The following is a 20,839-nucleotide window of genomic DNA, read 5'->3' on the forward strand; positions in this document are numbered from 1 at the left end:
TTATTTTTAGAGAAAATTATAATCTTAAGGAAATGTATTTAAATTTAACCAGAATTTTAGAGTTGGTTTCAAGGAGTACCATTATTTGATTTGCTCTGTTAATTGATACTGAATTTTGAGTATTGAATCAAGAGCAATATTGACAAATGTGTTTTAATAATGACTACTTTCTAGATCTTTAAAACAAAACATATGGAAAAATTACTTAAGTATTAATATTTTCAGAGAAATATGTGAAGAATCACATACTAAAAGAAAAATACAGGTCTATATTCAGTTATAAATAATTAAGTAACAAGTTAAAGAACTTCATTAAAAGCAATAGTTAAAAGTTTAAGTTGTTGATGCTTAGAAACATCATCATTACATTAATTTTTATAACTATGTTAAGATCTAATAAACTATAATATTTATTTCTTTAGTAATTTGATTTCTATTAAAATTTTCATATTTACTTTAGTTAAATTTATTCAGATCTGTAGTAGAATTTTAATGAATCATGCCAAAGTTTTTCAATATTAGCTTTTCTCTTTAAAATGTTGTTTCCTTTAAACTTTTTTCAAAATTAAACAATTTGCATATAATTTATTTTAAAATTAAATTACAATTAAAAAAACAATTTAATTTAATTTAAAAGTTTTGTAATTTATATAAATAATTTACTCAAATTTCAAAACTAAATAATTACAAAATTATTTATATTGTTCTGATATAAATCATATATTTCATGTAGGAAGAAGTATTGTTTAATATTGAACTTACAAAGTTCCCTCTAGCACAAACTATTACAGAAGAAATGGAGCCATACATCAAACTTTATGCAAACTTTTTGAGCTGGGAGAAACTAGAAGATAGGTAAAAATAAATTCTTCTTTTAAGTATTCATAACTTAAATTGATTGACATTTCAAATAGCAGTTGTTTTTATTAATTTAAAAAATATTTAAAAAAAACAATAAAAAATTCTCTCTAATTACAAAGATGTACATAATTATTTGAGCAATCTACATCTACAATCATACAGGATTATAACTACAAAGTTATAATCCTGTATGAATGGATTAGAAAAGACATTCTTTGCTAATTCAGTCATAGACATCATTTGTTATTCCCACTACAATATTACAATATTACAAACTTTTTAACAATGTTTTTATAGTGAAGCAATTTAAACAGGAAATAAAATTCCAGAATAATTCTTATGCATCTTTTTGTATCATAAATTAGTATGATCCAATTGAAACTGCAATAGTTTTAACTAGGGTATTGTATAGCAAACTTCAGAATGTTTGAGGGCCAGAAATGAATAAGTATGTTATTGGAGGCCAAAGGTTAGAATTTTACAAATCCTAAATGGAAATAAGACAAGAGGATACTAAAATTATTATATGCAAAATTTAATATTTATTAATAATAAATATAAAAGAAAATTTTCATATATTACTAGTTTATCTATTTTTAATGAGAACATGGTTCCTCAAAATTTAGCAACTCAGATCTTGATAGCTACTATGTCAAAAGATATATATATATATTGTGTGTGTGTATGTGTATTATGAATTATGTCATAATTTAGTGTATAAGACTTGTTGCTATATTTGATTTCTCAGTATTAAAACAAATATTCAAAGACTACCTCATGGGTGCACAAAATTAAAATCTCATTATCATTGGAATTAATTGCCATGTCTTATATATTGCAAAGCATAACTCAGAAATTCTTGAATTTTATGTACATGAATTCTCTATGCTATTGATTGATTGATTGCAATTATGGTTATTGTTACTGTTTATGATGGTAAAGCTATATGGTTACTGGAGATATAATGTATGGCAGACTTTATTTGGCTTATGGGTGTTCAGTTGGTCATCACTGTTCTAGAATATTCTGTCTGGTCTTTATTAAAACATTATACTTGGAAATAAATAAGAGGGGGTCCATATAGGACAGCCAATTCAAGCATATAAGTTAAAGGGGAACATGTAACCTTATATGAGTGAGTTTTATCTATTTTATGGCAATTTATTACAGTTTGTACAATTAACTGTTGTTGAAATGTCTTCAAAATATTATGTAAATAAGTGAGGACACACTTTATTATAAATGTGACAATTGGGTGTCTTGAAATTTTGTTTTAATACATTATTTTTAATGCATTTATTTTTGTTGTTTTTCTTATTAAACAACTTGATATATGGAAATAAATATATGTAGTGATATATGGGTTTTTATTTTTATCAGTTGTAAGAAAACTTTGTGATGAGAAAAAAACAGATAACATTTCTGAAATTTGAACAGTAAATTTTAAAAATAGTATAAATATTTTAATGGTATTCTATCTCTTGACTTAGTGATTCTATGAGTACCTGTCTGATCCACATGCAATACTTTTTCTCTACATAATCATAGACAGTTTATGTACACAAATAATGATTGTTTTGTCAATATAACTGCCACAATTTTGTTTATTGCAGATTTGATCTGCAATGGAATCAGCTAGCACAGAAAGGAAAATGATAACCTGATTTGAATTATACATAATCAATAATAATGGTCTAGATCAGATTTCAACTGGATTTCTCACCATAATAGACTCATATCTCACTGTACATTAATCTGATTGACTTACATGTGAACAAAATATAAATATATATATATTTAAATATCAGTATTTAATATATATATATAATGAGTTTATAATGTTTTCTAATTTTNTAAAACAAAATATATAAGAAAATTACTTAAATATTTTCGTTATTTCTTTTTAGAACTTAAATAATTGCAGAGAAAAATGTGAAGAATCACTTAGTAAAAGACAAACACAGGTATATACTCAGTTACAAATAATGAAGCAACGAGTTAAAGAACTTAAACAAAATGGAGAACTTAGTTTAGTTCCTCAGTATTGGCAAGAAGTACGAACAATCCAAAAATATATTCAAGACATAAAAGAAGATATTAAATGGATTAATAATGTAAGATATATGAAATGAGTTTATGTTTTTAATTTTGAAATTTTAAAATGAGAATAATTAGTTTATTTTTATTAAAATTAAATGTGAATGTGATATTAATAAAGATGATAGCAAGTACTGATCTAATATTTTAATGTATTGACATATTGAAATTGGTTTATTTTACAAATTTATGCTCTGATGTTTTTGTCAGTAAGCACCATTTATATTGTTTTGCACTGTAGCATTCAATCATGGCAATGACCATGTCATGCTGTAAAACTAACCCACAATAAAAGAGCATCCTGTCTGTGCATGATTCACCATCAGTGGCCATATGATATTTGGTTGTTGTTTTGGGGATGATGCATAGTAATGAACTAGTAACATGAGAACAGTGTTGTCTGGTCTGACAATTTATTGCCAGATTTGGTGATATTTTAAGCTAGTTGGGAACTAGGCAATGTTTTTTTTTAATCTTGCATTTTTCTATATTATTATAAATTTATTCAAGGTGTTTTTTGAATATTTTATTAAAGAACAGGGCTGGAGCCAAGTCTAGGCAAACTAGTTGCCTAGTGTCTGGATCTGAAATATGCCTATAAATTAATTTGTAAACTTTTATTTCTTTAAATTTGAATTAGGAGTCACAGTGGTCACTTCCTGCCAAATAAAAAAGCCAGTGACTGACTATATATACAGAAATTAGAGTTGTTGATTTTCAGGGATCAATTCCTTTGTCCCCCAAACACCTGAAGTAATTCCAAATATCTCATTCAAAAGAAAATTGTTTTCTTAGGTAGTGTGCAAAATTTCACAATTTTGTGTAATACAATTGCTTTAATATAAGCAATTGAAAAGTGCAAAAATCACCACACAAAGCTCTATTTTCTTCTTATTCACCTTTTTCCATCCAGCACTGTAGACACTCACAGAAAAACTATAGAAAGTTCAAATTTCAAACTTAAACTTTTTTCGTGATTAGTGAGCTTCTGGCAAAACTTCCAGGTCAATGGGTCAAAGTTCATGGGGATTTCCCATAGAGCTAATTCAGTTTTATGGCTTAATTTTATGCTTTGTGTCATTATTTTTATAATTGTCAGTCTCTCTGTCATCCTGTAAAATTTTTTTTAATTTTTATTTTCTCACCTATAATTGTCGATTGAGGATGTTCATATTGTAAATTATTATTTCAATTAATGTACATGCAGTTTTTTATTTGTAATTGTAAAATATTTTCTTTTTATCTGCTACTTTTTTGCATGTTTTGTATGGCAGCACCATGTTGGGGGTTGGGTGGTATATTATGAAGAGGGACTGACAACTAGGGATTGTATACCGGTTTACCGATTTACCGGTAAACCGATAAATTGACACAAAAACATTCGGTAAACTTACCGGTAAATTTTTGAAATTTACCGGTAATTCGGTAAATGAAAAATCCATACTAGAAATTTCTATGTAGAAAATATTGTGTTTATAGATATTTAAATGGGCTATAGGGACATTGAAAAAAAAAAACAAAAAACAGGTAAGTGTAAGCAACAATATATCTCATTATTAATTTTATGTGAGATAGTTTTTGTTTAATTTTAATTTAATGACCATTTGTCCAACAAGTGTTGAATCAGAAAGGGTATTCTCGTGATCTGAATTATTTTGTACAAAATTAGGTCAAAATTACGAGATAAGACTATAAATAACTTAAGTTTCTTGAGAAGTTAATTTTAAAAAATGGTAATCAATAAAATGGTATTAGGTACAANTGACTTAGTGATTCTATGAGTACCTGTCTGATCCACATGCAATACTTTTTCTCTACATAATCATAGACAGTTTATGTACACAAATAATGATTGTTTTGTCAATATAACTGCCACAATTTTGTTTATTGCAGATTTGATCTGCAATGGAATCAGCTAGCACAGAAAGGAAAATGATAACCTGATTTGAATTATACATAATCAATAATAATGGTCTAGATCAGATTTCAACTGGATTTCTCACCATAATAGACTCATATCTCACTGTACATTAATCTGATTGACTTACATGTGAACAAAATATAAATATATATATATTTAAATATCAGTATTTAATATATATATATAATGAGTTTATAATGTTTTCTAATTTTTCTATTTAACTTATTTTTTATTCTGTCCAGATGGCTGTATGGCTTATTCACAGATTTAAACTCTGAAACTATTGAAAAATCAGTTACATTGCATAATGAGGAATGTCTAAAATTATTAAAGATATTTAAAAACATTCAGAAAAATGAATTAATGCAGCAGCAGCGAGGTGCAAAACAAGATGAAGTTTTTCCTCCATTAGTGATTTGTGAAAATCTTTTTCAACGAATTAGTAATTTTAAGGTAAATTTTCATATAAATGTTTATAATATAATTTTTTGTATTTTACGTCATTTTAATCTTAGTTAATTTTCAAATATCATGGCCAGTTATTGACTTATTATATAACAGATTACATGTTTTTTTTTGCAAATAAATTATATTAAAAAATACAAACTGCTTTGCATGTTAATTTAAGACAGTTTTGTATTTCACAATTAGGACAACTGTTTTCAAAACAAAAAAATTTGAATAGCTTTTTAATTAATTAATTAAGATTTTAAAAATCTTAACTAATTATGCAGGCAGAGCAAAATTCATTAAATGAAAACATTACTTTTGTTTAAAAAACTGATATTATACCAAGTTTTATTTACAGTAGAGTCCTATACAAAGTGGGGGATTCATTACACATTATAGGAAATTGCATTATCATACAATTTATGAAGGTTTAAACCTTGGCCTTTAAGTTAAAAAAAACATATACCTCTGATCGACAAAATTTGAGGGTGTTGCTTGCTTTATTTGAGTGTTGTACAGGACTCTACTGTATATAGTTCTGCTACTGTTTTTATAGAAAATACATATGAAATGAAATAAATTTTAGATTATTTTACTTTATTTTTATACTGAATATATTCAATTCACAATCGTTATCATCTATTTTATAAATAAATAAAGTCAATGTAATTTGTATTTTGCTTTATTATAATATTATTACATTGATTTTAATTACTTCTGTTTATTTTTTTTTATCCATATTAACTTAATTTATTATTTTAAATTTGCTTTATTTTTGCTTTTCTATAAAAATAAATTACATAAAAATAAAATAGAAACAATCATAAAATACTATATTTTTACTTTATTATAAAAACTATATTATATTATTTATACTATAAATTATATCTATTAGTTTAGTTTAATTTATTAGTCCAAGCTATACAACCCATAATTGAGAGCATACTTTACAACATAATACAATTAATCATGTTACATTTTTTCAATTTAAAACAAACAACAATTTAATATGGGTTAACCATTACTAATCTCACATTAATTTGGGCTAGCATAGTTTCAAATTTTTTGTGTCACCATACCAACTTGCTGCTACTGTTTGGTGATGTTGACCATTGCCAAATTTATGACAATTATTTTTTTGTATGATAATATTTCATTAAGTGCAATATACAACAGTATTTGTATGATAATGATTTGACAAGAATTTTCATTTGATACTTTTTTCTTTTTGTTAATTGACTTGTAGTAATTTGCAGGGTATTTTAAAGGTAGGATGAATTGGTTAATTGTTGAGTTAAATGTATTCTAATATAACCATTTTATGATTTGGAAAAATCACTAATCCAGCATTCTACAGGTCCCAATAATTCTGGATTGGTGATGGTCATTTTATATATATATTTACATTTCTTATAAAAGCCACTCTAAAAATTACATATATCAATCTTTAGTATTACATTCAGTATTATATATTTTCATCTGACATCTTTTCAAATACTTCTATTACATAATTAGATATTTTAATAATTGATAATTTAGTAATATTATGAAAAATTACATGAAAATTATCTTTATTTAATTTTGTAACATCAATATTAAATAAATAATTATTTCTTATAATTTTGAACTCTACAATCTATAAAAATATAGAATACAAAAAATACATTTTTATTGAAAAAATTATAACATTCCTTTCCTAAAATAATTATATTTGATTTTTATTTTAGAATCCAAATGCTTAATCTCAGTTGAAGTAGTATTATTAAATTATAGTGAGATTTATCTTTAATGAAAGAGTTTATCAACCAAACAAATAGTCTGTATATAGTAATGAAAATTACTACATTGTACATTATTGTAATCTAAATCAATAAGTTGGTTTAAGTCTTCAATTACCTCATAACTCCCAAAGGAATAACTGTTCTATTAAAAAAATGACCAACTTTATTAGAAATGACCAAAAACATTTGAAATGATTAAATAAACAGTTTATTTCCTTTTCGCTAAAAGATGTTGATAATTTTTATCTTGTTATATTTTATAAGGCAGTTTAGTGTGTTACAATTAAATGAATATTTTATTTAAAACATTTACACTATTAAATTCTAAAATTGTAATGATAATTTAAAGTTTCTCTTTCTCTTACAGCAATATTTGCCAACACTTGATATAATATGTAGTCCTGGTTTAAAAATTTATCATTGGGAAGAAATGTCGTCGATTGTTGGCCAAAAGTTAATTCCTGATTATCGAATGACTCTTCATAAGATGCTGTCTATGCAAGTTCAAAATTATTTAGATAAATTTAAACCAATAGCAATTGCTGCTTCAAAGGTATTTTATGTTTTTAGATAAAAAGAATATTTAAACTAAAAGTATCTTTTCTTAATTTTAATAATTTTTGAAATTTTTTATTATTAAGGTTATTTGTAAATATAATATTTAGTTTATTTTTTCAGGTCAATATCATGGTATAACTATTTAACAACTGATTCATTATATATTTACTATTAATATTAGTACTTTCAGCAATATGATGTAAGTGTTGTTACTAAGGTGTAAGTATTAAGGTATTAGTTGTTGAGATTTGGAGTCTTCTCTCTGGCTCTGACTCAATGCAAGCTAACTTTAGCAGTAAATATTTACAACAGTTTGGTTACCAAATAGCCTGGCTGGAACAAGTGCTTTGTCACATTATTCTGTAAAAACTTGATTATGATGCCAGGTCTTTGTTTGGTGAAGAGTTCTAATAGAATCTTGAAAAATAGTCTAAAAGAGCATAGATAATAATATTGTGTTGTGTTCATAACAACACAATATTATTATTTATGCTCTTTCATGTTCTTCAATGTTATGAGTTGTATTCTAGAAATGTGATAAATATTATATGTGGGATATAAATATGCAGTGTATGAAACAGCCAAATATGTGAAACACTGTCAAATGTTTCCTTTAGACTATTTATTATTATTTTAATTTATTTATATTTAAATTTATATGAAATATAATATATTTATATTATATTTNATAATGACTTACATTTTTTATCACCTTAATTTTATTTTTCAAGAAAAAAATTTACCGGTAATTTACCGGTAAACCGGTATTTTAATTTTCATTTACCGAATTACCGGTAAATGAAAAAGTCGGTAAATTTACAATCCCTACTGACAACTGGTCATTTTGGTTTCCAGCTTGTGAAAGTGTGTCTTGCCTTGGAGCTGTGTGCATGGAGGTGAACATTCTTTCTTTTTCGTGTTTGGTGAAAATTTATGGTGTTGTAAATCCGTTTACATCGGGTAAAAAACTTGTGAAACACAATATACATTGACAATAAGTGAAAACGTTGTTGGTCTACAATATCACCCAGCAAACATTTTTAAACTGCTTTTTGGATCTCTGTTTTTTTTTTTTTTTGTTCTTCACTGAAGGACTCTTTGTCATGTGCTGTTTATGTGTTAAATTTGTGGAGATACTTTATATATTTTCTTGTACATAAAATTATTTTCTAAGTGACTTTCTTATTCGTCTGTCTCTTGTGGTAATCAATTTCATCCATCTCCTGTGAATTTTCACACTATGGATCTTTGCAGCTCCCACGGCTTATAAAGATAAAATTGCAAGGAAACAAATGAATTTTATTCAAAGTGTTATTCAGAATAAGAAAAGCTCAAATTTATGTGAATGAGAACTTTTTATAATGATTTTTCTAAACAGTGTATTGAGAGCCTCGGTTGGTAATGTGTTTGATTGGTGATGCATTGGTTTGCAACATGTTTGGTCAGCAGTGTGTTTACTTGCTGAGTGCTGATCAAATTGTGTATTATCATCTTATGTCTTGATGTAATAATACAATTATTAAACAAAAACAATTGATATCCAAACAAAAATATCTGAGATGTAAAAAAATTATGCCAAGAAAAATTTATGACAATTTTTATGATGGTTAAAATTTTTCTTAGGAGTTTTTCTTTGGTAAAGACAAGCTTGGCACTCAGTGCCGGCCCGAGGCAAGTTTTAGGATGGAGCTAGATCCTATTATGGCGCCCCCGAAAATATCGAAAAGTGAAAAAAAATTTTTTCCTTTATATTTCTTTACCACTAAGGCGCCCCCTAGGACTTAGCGCTTGGAGCGGCTGCTCCGTTTGCCATATGGTAGGGCCGGCTCTGTTGGCACTTGGAAGTGGTATTCACAAGATTTTTACTGTATTATTGTTTTCTACATTTTACCTCCAAGTGCCTAGCTTATTTTACCAAAGAAAAACTCTTAAGAAAAAAATTTTGACCATCATATAAATTGTCATAAATTTTTGCTTGGCATAATTTTTTTACATCTTAGATGTTTTTGTTTGGATTTAAATGGTTAGTGCACAAAGTGAATGTTATCTAAACTAATGAGTTTTTAGGCTTTATTTATTACCAACACCTGTAGATTATGGATACATGCAAGGATTAGATCAATTGAAAAATCATTTGTATCGGATCCTTTTGGCATAATTCAGTATTGCAGTATTTCTAATTATAATTATTGTATTTAGAATCAAAATTAATGTAATTTCACTTTTAAATTTATGAATTTACAATAATTTAATACATTTATTTCATTAGCAAAATTTTGCATATTATAATATACAGTAATACCCCGAACTTACGCGATAGGTGGGACTGAGCGGTAACCGCGTAAGTCGAATTCGCGTAAGTCGGGGTATAATTTCCCATATAAATACATACAAATAATTTTTAATTTGTAATTACTAAAATATCTTAATTCAATTATTTTAGGAATACATATTAAAGACAACTTTTGATAAATTGAAAAGTGAATGGATTGGCGTATGTTTTGCCATTGCTCAGCATGAGGATACATACATATTATCATCTATAGATGAAATTCAGTTATTATTGGATGATCATATTTTGAAAATTCAAACAATGAAAGGATCTCCATTTGCTCGACCTTTTGAAAAAGAAAGAAAAGTAAGAGACTATTTAAATAGTTTTATAAAGTAATTAATTTTTAAATATTTTATTTCCAAAAATGCAGAAAAACCATATATGTATATTCTGTAATAAACTAGTTAGGTAATGCTGTATCAACATGTAGTCAGAGCGAGGCTGCTCACACCTTCATTTTCTAGATTATGAGGGAAAAAAGAGAGAAAGAATCATTTGTTTTCAACAATATATTTGATTTCTATTCTATCATTTAAAGGTAAAAATATAAGGGCAGAATAAGCCATTAATTAATTGTTATGCCAATGTATCATGAAATTCTATCTATCACTATGGACCTTGGACTTACAGATTGACTTATAGCAATTGTTATTGTAACTATTTAAAAATACTATGTCAGTTATTTTTTTCACTCGACTGAAAGCAACATAGGTAAGATTGATAGCTATCTCTTTTTTACCTGTATCTATTTTGATTTTTGGAAGAGTTAATCCCTGTGATTTATGTAGAGTCATCGAGTATGCTAAGTTAAGGGGAAACTGTCTATGAAATTGCAATATACTGCCATTGTTCGAAGAGTTTGTTATGGGGATTATTGGAAACAGATTACCATAGATGAAAGGTCCCTGATAGCTATTGAATTCCACTAAAATAGAGGAAGAGCTGGAGGGTAAGCATTAGGAGCATATATGAAGTGTATAGTTCCTAGTGAACCATTGACAAGACCTCCTTTCACCCATAAGTTGACTATCAGCATGATTCTGGCATTAACTCAGAGATTCAAATACTTAGAGAGAACAAGAGCTGAGCCATCTTTGGACAAAGGCAGGGCAATATTTGGAGTCTTTTCAGATGCTATATCAGCAACAGCAACTGCAGCACCCAGTTAACTGCAAGTAGTCTTTGTTGCTTTTGTAGTGTCTTGGATGGTCAAAATGATCTAGACATTTTTTTTTTATTGGGTAGGCGTGCGAAAGGCGGAAACAATGAAGGAGATTGAGAAGAAAGGATGCTTACTTGACTGGTGGTCTGTGTTAAGTTAGGGATGCAGTAAAGTCAGAAAATAATTTATTTGCAAAGGAAAATGGCAGCTTCTTGGCAGAAAAATGTCGACTTCTCACCGGATTGCACCGAAGAAGATTTACAGAAGAAAATAGCACTGAAACAGGAACAACATCTGATCCCATTAAAAGAAGACCTGGCAGAATGGTTAAATAAAACATTAGAAATCGAAGAAATTACAGCCGACAACTTCCTCTATAAACTTGATAATGGAGTGATAGTGTGCCATTTAGCTCAGCTTATTCAAAAAAGAGCGGAAGAATATAGGAAGAATGGGTTAACTGATGAGATTGTTCCTACGGTAAAGTTTAAATGCTGGGAAAATGCCAAATCAAAATCTTTCTATGCCCGAGATAACACTGAAAATTTTTTGAAATGGTGCCGTGCCGAAAATTCGGAGTTCATGAAGCTGTAATTTTCGAATCGGATGGACTTGTTTTACATACACAGACTAGGGCTGTGGTCTTATGCCTTTTAGAACTTGGACGAATTGCTGCCAAATATGGAATGGAGCCACCAGGGTTGGTAGAACTAGAGAAGGAGATTGAAGAACAGGAGGAAAATGNCATATCTCACTGTACATTAATCTGATTGACTTACATGTGAACAAAATATAAATATATACAATTTTTATTATTTTCCTTGTAAATAATGACAGAGGTTTTAGAATTATAATAATGTAATGTTTCAGTACATATTTTAAATTGAAAAAAATATATAAATTTGTAAATTCTTTAATTTGTATAGTGTAAGAAGTGCAGATCTTAAAAATTAGTAATAGCAATCTGTGTTTCATTTTTAATTGAAAGACAATAATTTTTATTTAAGTCAATATTTATATAGACTCATTATTAGTTTTACATTTCTCCTACATAAATGAATGTAAATGAAAAGTTTGTATCTCATGAAACTTGAAATTGCATAAGTCTACAGTTCTAATTAACAGTGATATAATTAGAATGGAGTAGATGGGGGTATGTACCCTGAGTGCTAACTTTGGAAGATATCATTTTTATTGTTTAAAAAACAAAAAAATATTTTATTTCTCCAACGTTTTAATATCTTTATTTTTAGAGAAAATTATAATCTTAAGGAAATGTATTTAAATTTAACCAGAATTTTAGAGTTGGTTTCAAGGAGTACCATTATTTGATTTGCTCTGTTAATTGATACTGAATTTTGAGTATTGAATCAAGAGCAATATTGACAAATGTGTTTTAATAATGACTACTTTCTAGATCTTTAAAACAAAACATATGGAAAAATTACTTAAGTATTAATATTTTCAGAGAAATATGTGAAGAATCACATACTAAAAGAAAAATACAGGTCTATATTCAGTTATAAATAATTAAGTAACAAGTTAAAGAACTTTATTAAAAGCAATAGTTAAAAGTTTAAGTTGTTGATGCTTAGAAACATCATCATTACATTAATTTTTATAACTATGTTAAGATCTAATAAACTATAATATTTATTTCTTTAGTAATTTGATTTCTATTAAAATTTTCATATTTACTTTAGTTAAATTTATTCAGATCTGTAGTAGAATTTTAATGAATCATGCCAAAGTTTTTCAATATTAGCTTTTCTCTTTAAAATGTTGTTTCCTTTAAACTTTTTTCAAAATTAAACAATTTGCATATAATTTATTTTAAAATTAAATTACAATTAAAAAAACAATTTAATTTAATTTAAAAGTTTTGTAATTTATATAAATAATTTACTCAAATTTCAAAACTAAATAATTACAAAATTATTTATATTGTTCTGATATAAATCATATATTTCATGTAGGAAGAAGTATTGTTTAATATTGAACTTACAAAGTTCCCTCTAGCACAAACTATTACAGAAGAAATGGAGCCATACATCAAACTTTATGCAAACTTTTTGAGCTGGGAGAAACTAGAAGATAGGTAAAAATAAATTCTTCTTTTAAGTATTCATAACTTAAATTGATTGACATTTCAAATAGCAGTTGTTTTTATTAATTTAAAAAATATTTAAAAAAAACAATAAAAAATTCTCTCTAATTACAAAGATGTACATAATTATTTGAGCAATCTACATCTACAATCATACAGGATTATAACTACAAAGTTATAATCCTGTATGAATGGATTAGAAAAGACATTCTTTGCTAATTCAGTCATAGACATCATTTGTTATTCCCACTACAATATTACAATATTACAAACTTTTTAACAATGTTTTTATAGTGAAGCAATTTAAACAGGAAATAAAATTCCAGAATAATTCTTATGCATCTTTTTGTATCATAAATTAGTATGATCCAATTGAAACTGCAATAGTTTTAACTAGGGTATTGTATAGCAAACTTCAGAATGTTTGAGGGCCAGAAATGAATAAGTATGTTATTGGAGGCCAAAGGTTAGAATTTTACAAATCCTAAATGGAAATAAGACAAGAGGATACTAAAATTATTATATGCAAAATTTAATATTTATTAATAATAAATATAAAAGAAAATTTTCATATATTACTAGTTTATCTATTTTTAATGAGAACATGGTTCCTCAAAATTTAGCAACTCAGATCTTGATAGCTACTATGTCAAAAGANAAGTTTTTAAATGATTTTAGATTCTTCTTTTTGTCTGATAATGAAATTTTGGAAATTCTCTCTGAAACTAAAAATCCTTTACGCGTTCAACCATATTTAAAAAAATGCTTTGAAGGAATTGACAAGCTTGAATTTGACAATAATTTAGTTATTTATGCTATGTTCAGTTCCGAAGGTGAAAAAGTTTCAATGATAACATGCATCGATACAAAGTTAGCACATGGTCAAGTGGAACAATGGCTTTCAGAAGTATGAAATTTCTTATTTCTAATTACTAATTCTTAAATATTTTATTTGATGACTATATACTATTATTATTATTTCTTAATTTGACATACAATAACATATATTATTGATGAGCTCTTGAGCATAACTGCTTGGGACCATAGCGGGTTGTAACCCTGCTCAAGTACCTTTCTTGTGAGCTTGCGCAATATATTATTGATATTTGCTATTGTAATCTCTTTCTAATAATTGAATGATAAACTTAGATATAATTTTTTGATATATTATTATTATTTTTAATTTCAAGTAAAATGGCTGAGGGTACATTTTCACAATTAAAAATATAGAAGAAACTAATTCTTCACACTTCTATCAAGCCCAATTACAAGAAACAAAACAGTTGTTCTTTGTAGAGACAACCTTTTATTAGAGGTTAGTCTCTGCAAAGTTTTAAAATAATGGTTTTTTACACAATTAAAAGTATAGAAGAAACTACAATAGACAAGAAACTATGATTGAACATGATAGAAGTGTGTAGAAAGTGATCATTCAGTATTTGATCAGTATGTGATCACTCAGTATTTCTTTGTGAGTTGTCTGGATCAGTTAATTCCACATCAGGGAGACCCTAGGACTGTTTGTATGTGGGTGGTGGTGCTGGAGGCAGAGATTACACATCCTTACAAAAACCATTTATTATAGAAATTGCTTGCATTAATGTCAATAGGCAGTTTGTCATCCAAAGGCTGTTCAATAGTTCATTTGAAACAGTCCACATGAGGTAAAGAGGTTGGCACATCAGATCTAGATCCTTATATTGAGGGTTCATGATGACCTCAGGCAGAGACAATGACAATGAGATGGTTGGTCTTGATGCTTGCTTGGCAAAGTTGGGTGGCGATGTCAAAGTTGAGTAATGACGGGAGTGTTCCAGGCAGAAGTAACACGGATTTATCGCGCATAACAATGGGTGAAGATCTCCATCTTGACCTTGAGATTTTATAGTTTTCTCCCTCAAATCTCACCTTTTGATTGGTTCTAGTTCCCTTGTCTCACTTCCTGATTGATCTCTCCCTTGTTTCCAGGTGAAAACTGAGACCGGTTTGAGTTGCAAGAAAGGTACATTTTGAAGAGTTATTTGATACCATTCTTCAACTCTGATCAGGAGATGTTGATGGAATTATGAAACCTGCACTTGTATTTTACTCTATTATTGCCTCTTCTCTGACATTTTAGAATTCCAATGATCTAACATGATGTCCTTTGACTATCAACCCTTCCCCCTTTTTCCGATTTTCTAATTTAGGTCAATTGTATAATATATGAGCACCCAGTGCCATAACTAGGCAGGTGCAACAGGTACACCTGCACAGGACTCCCCTTGGAAGGGGGCCCAAAATGCATGTATTTGTTTTATTATTTTACCAAACTTAATTAATTTAGGGGCCTAAATGCAAATTCTTGTACAGGGCTCATTACATGAACTAAATTACAGCACTATGAGCACCCCTGTCAAAGTTCCATCTCTCCGGATCAACATTTATCTATGATCTATCAAATGTTTGAGTTTTCGAGACTCCTCGTTTATTTCTGTGTCACGTTTGTTTGGATAACTACAGGTTTTTTCTTTCTTCTTTATATAATGTTCACTTTATTTTTGTCTCAGGAATTTTTATACAATCAATGCAATTGTTGCAATTTCAGACACATCTGGAACCTTACAATTATAGATATTAATTTTATGTTTTATAGTAGATAAAATTTTAAATTAAAGTTCTATAATTATTACAATATTTATCCGTGCTATAAAAGCACTGTGTTGTATGGGGATGTTCCCAATTCTCAAACCATGTTAGAGTGAATCCGTGCTATAAAAGTGCCGTGTTATATGGGAGTTACCTGTATATTGAAGTATCAAACACTAACAATAAATGATTATTCTGTATACAGATGTACTTTTTTGGTTAGTTTCAACTTGTCCANATGCCAGTTATTGTTTATTTGGACCTTTCTGGCATGTTTTTCTTTTTATATAAGCGTATATAAATAAAAAAAAAAAAAAGAATTGAAAATTTAGTTTTTAGAATATAAAATATAAATTTTTCACTCAAATTTTACAACTTAACAAGGTAATGAGACACAAATTACAAATTTTATTAAAATAATGGAAAAAAACATATATAAAAAAATATAAGGGGAGACAAAGGAAACCGCGAGCTTAACCTAATCAGATACAAAGATATTTACAGATGATATTCCTGTGTGTGTGTGACACGTTCACACATTCACAATCTTACGATGGTTCACCCCACTAACAAAGTGTATCAACACGTGTTGAAAGGGTTTCCATAAACAAAATAGTTATGATAGTTGGACAAATATCTACTTTATCACATGGTGCCCCTGTTGTATAGGGCATATGCAGTGTCCTTACATTGATGGAGAAGATGGATTCCTTCTTCTTGATCTCACCGGTCCTCTGCTTGTCTTCTGTGCTATGAGCAAATATCTCTTACCTTCTCTCTTTCACTCAATCAATCCTTATGAGTCCAGTCCAGGCAAATATCCCAAAGAAAAATGTGTCCGACCACGCACAATACACACTATTTAAAAGCTCCCATCATCCTGGAACTTAACTACACACATGACTTTGTCGAATAGCCAATAACCAATTACAAGCCTCACTCATCAAATGGTGGTATGTGACATACAATACCTCCTGGGAGTGGTTTTTTTTTAATACAAAATGGAATTCATTCCCGTTTCGCTGTTTACAACACAAAACTAATCACCTAACTAATATTTATACACCAAATTGAAGACAAATTTACAATAAAATACATTTAGTGACCATTCACTACACTTTGTTTAACATGCTCATTTGTTAGATATAGCTCTACTGCCATTTGGAACTGATCAAATTCATCTCTGGATAAATAGGCTCAATAAATAGATGCTACCACATAGGATATAGCCTTATTCAGCTCATTTTGATCTCTAATACTGAAGAATGTGACCTTTGTTTTGACCCCTATCTCCAGTTCTACAAAAGTGATCATTTTTGAGAGTTGAAATTTTAATCAGTTCATTTTTGAGAGATGATGAGTCGTTCTAGAAAATTTCATCAAGCTCGGACAACTCATTCTAGAGTTATAATGTTGACAAGGGATGCACGAAGTCACGTGTTAGTCATCACTCAGCTTCACCTCGCTCTGACAATAAAACCCAAAAATGATTAATATGTCATCTGTTAACTGAATTTATTGATTAATTTATAGTTATTATTAACATTTTTTGAGAAATTATCCAGGTTGTTTTTAAATTCAATATAATAAACTTGTTTTGTTTTTAGATTTGGGAAAAGCAACTACTATTAATAGAAGATACAATAGATGAATGGTTAAAAGTTCAATCACAATGGTTATATTTAGAACCTATATTCTCAAATGCAGACATTATAAAACAAATGCCTACTGAAGGGGAATTGTTTGCTCAAGTAAATTGTATATGGAAAGAAACAATGATAGATGTCGCTGCTAATCCATTGGTAAAGAAATACAATTACAGTATATTAGAAGTATTTTATGAAAATTTCATTTATTTTCATTAAATTTTAAATCATAAAAATTAAGATAAATAATGAAAAGTTATTGCTTTGTTTCAGTTGAATTTAAGATTTAACATAAACTTAGTTATAATATATTTTTAATATAAAATACATTTCTAGAAATTTTCAATATTAAATCTGAATTTGTTTTTTCAATAATAATTGAAATGGTAAGAAATAGAAAAGTTTACTTTACATTTATTTTTTATAATATAACATAAAAACGATCACATCAGACCTCTGCTTTTTACAATACAAAACTATTTCAAATGTATTTATTTTTCATTAATTTAATTTATTTATTTGTGATATATTTTTTGAGTTGATTTACGTTTTATCATCAGATCAAAACTTAAAAACAATACTAGTCATAAAGAACAACTGTGCTTGAGGTGTATTAGGCATTTTTCTCTGTGCTTTGCCTTTGTCCTGACTCACTTCTTGTCTTTCATTTATTAATTTAATTTATTTTGTTGTATCTAATCCTCCATTTCTGAACTTTGCTTTCGTATGAATCTATCTATTTGTTGGCAATGTGAATGCAATAAAATATGAATTGTTGACCCCATAATCATCACTGCATTAGAGTCCACAGATTGGCCTGTCTAGATATAATTAGAGAGGCAAAGGTTCTTTTAGAGGATATAAGTTCTCACAGCATTCAAATCATCAGACAACACTCAAACTTACATCTTCCCATATTCTCTGGAATATGTGAATGTGAGTATTGCTTTATGACCTGACTGCTTTGAGAACTTCTACATGTTTTTGAAAGGTATGTATGCCAGTTATTGTTTATTTGGACCTTTCTGGCAGCATTTAAATGCCTTTGTGACAAAGATTACAAGTTTACAAGTTGATTGAACATAACAAAGATCCTGCTGTCATGAAACATGGGGGAAATGTGCAATCTGAATTAAAGAATATGTGTTGTGAGAGATTTTTTATTTTCAGATTACACCTAGAAGTTGTCAACACAAAGAAGTGGTGGATCAGCCATTTATTTGCTATCCATTCCTATAGATCTTTATTTTTTCATTACTAATCAACATGATTTTATATCTAATATTGTATATATGGCCATAGAAGTCTACAATTTTTGTTTGTCATGGCCAAATCTGCCTCTCATTCAAATTATAATGCATTAGTTATATTCAGTTGATTCCATTGGCAAAGAAGGATTCAAAACTAGGGAAAGCAGTACTTCCATTGCATCCTACCACCCCTGCTGATACATGCATCTTGTTGATTTTGATAAAATGGAAGACTGCTCTCTGTAACTAGTATCTGAACTCTTGTGTGTTAATTTTATATTTTATTTTGTTTTGTTAAATATATTTCATATATATTGCAGTTATTCTGTGTCTGTTTTTGACTGTTGTGCTATCAAAAACTGTCATATAAGGAAGCATAATTATAAACAATCTTACAAACATGAAATATTTTAAAATAATTATTTAATTTTAAAATATTTCAAGTTCAAATAGTTCTATATGAAGCATGATTTGTAATAAATAATTAATGTGAACTTATTTCTATTACATATTGTCAATTTTTTGTTTTCATATGAATTATGATGTTTCATTCCAGTTGTGAGATGGATTGAAGTTAGGTGGTAACATTAGAGTAATGGCATTTTTCACTATTGTTTGCATTTTTATAAACTTTAACAATTAGTGCTTCAAAAATGCAACCAAAAACTAATAGTAAATCTAGCAGTGAAGTTAAATGCAAAAAGTGTTGCTTTATTACCATAAAAATTAAATGGGTCATTATAAAAGTAAGTGCATTAGGTGAAAAATCACATTTGCTCACTCTGCTCACATTTGAAACACCTGCTAAGGTGTTTCAAATGTGAGCAGAGTGAGCAATAGTGAGCAGATAAATGAGTGTAATGTCTATTTAAGTACAGGTAACCCCTGTATAACATGAGTTATGTTCCAAAAAATTGCTGTGTTATGCGAATCTGTGTTATATGAAACAAAGAATTAGTACAAAAAGGGGGTTAGGTTCCAAAAATTAAAAAAAAACATGCTATTATATTTTCATAATTAACCTGTTGAACGTTGATCCCGAAAATTTTCGGGTTGACCTCATTTACCTGTGTGGGCGATCCCGAAAATTTACGTGTTTACATCGGAACGTTTTTTAACATAAGATGTCGCTACTTGTATGTTGTTTACAAGTAAGTGACGTATATCAGAAGAACCGTTATTTTAACTAGTTTTTCTCAGCAGGTTGTCGAAATTCTAGGAATAGTTCTTTGTTTGAAATCACAAAGAAAATTAGACCATTTCGTTTCTGTTTTTCGACATGGCAGGAAGTAGTAGACACAGCTCTCTAAACAAGTTAGAAGTTATTGAATATTTATTTAATTTAGGTTAATTTAGATAAAGTAATTATAAAACCAAATTGTATACTAGATTATAATCGCAATATGGGTGGAATCGATCTCTGTGACGGAGTAAAACACAATTATCCGTGCATGAGAAAAACGGTGAAATGGTACAAAAAAGTGTTTTTTCATATGATGGATATTACATTATATAAGGCCTGTATTTTATATCGAAAACATACGAAAATACAAATATCATTTTTAGATTTTCGTATGTCTGTAATCAGAGAAGTGATAGAAAAGTATCACACAAGCAGACATCTAGTTCGCCGCGGTCGACCATCACATGAAAATCCATTACGTTTATCAGAACGGCATTTTCCTAGTCTCATACCACCTACAGAGAAAAAAAAGCATCCATCCAGAGTATGTAAAGTATGTTCGGCTATCAAAAAACGTGCAGAATCACGTTATCAATGTGTAAAATGTAATGCTCCACTGTGTGTTGTACCTTGTTTTGAGATATATCACACAAAACTTAACTTTTAAAATAAAATTTTTTGTTTTTTACATTCCCTAATATGTCTATTTTGTGTGTAAAAAATATTAAGTAATTCAGAATAATACTATAGCCACAATTATTATTTTTCTAAAACGTGTGATCGCGTTAGGCTTAACATCGAAAAATATTCGACGTGGAGCGACACGTGACGGATAAAATATTCAACATCCAACAGGTTAA

General features: G+C 28.3%; 1 protein-coding gene across 1 annotated transcript in view; it reads left to right on the forward strand.

Moving 5' to 3' along the window:
* The first annotated feature begins 739 nt into the window (after positions 1–739).
* LOC111633416 (dynein heavy chain 12, axonemal-like) overlaps positions 740–20,839 on the forward strand; it is a 172,523-nt gene continuing 152,423 nt past the window's right edge. The window contains exons 1-5 of the mRNA XM_023377981.1: positions 740–855; positions 5,122–5,332; positions 7,478–7,663; positions 10,112–10,306; positions 17,508–17,702. Coding sequence (XP_023233749.1) covers positions 797–855; positions 5,122–5,332; positions 7,478–7,663; positions 10,112–10,306; positions 17,508–17,702 — 846 coding nt within the window. The 5' untranslated portion in view covers positions 740–796. The remainder of the gene's footprint in view (positions 856–5,121; positions 5,333–7,477; positions 7,664–10,111; positions 10,307–17,507; positions 17,703–20,839) is intronic.

The sequence above is a fragment of the Centruroides sculpturatus genome, unplaced genomic scaffold (assembly GCF_000671375.1).
Source record: "Centruroides sculpturatus isolate CEXI.00-Female unplaced genomic scaffold, Cexi_2.0 scaffold571, whole genome shotgun sequence".
Taxonomy (NCBI): domain Eukaryota; kingdom Metazoa; phylum Arthropoda; class Arachnida; order Scorpiones; family Buthidae; genus Centruroides; species Centruroides sculpturatus.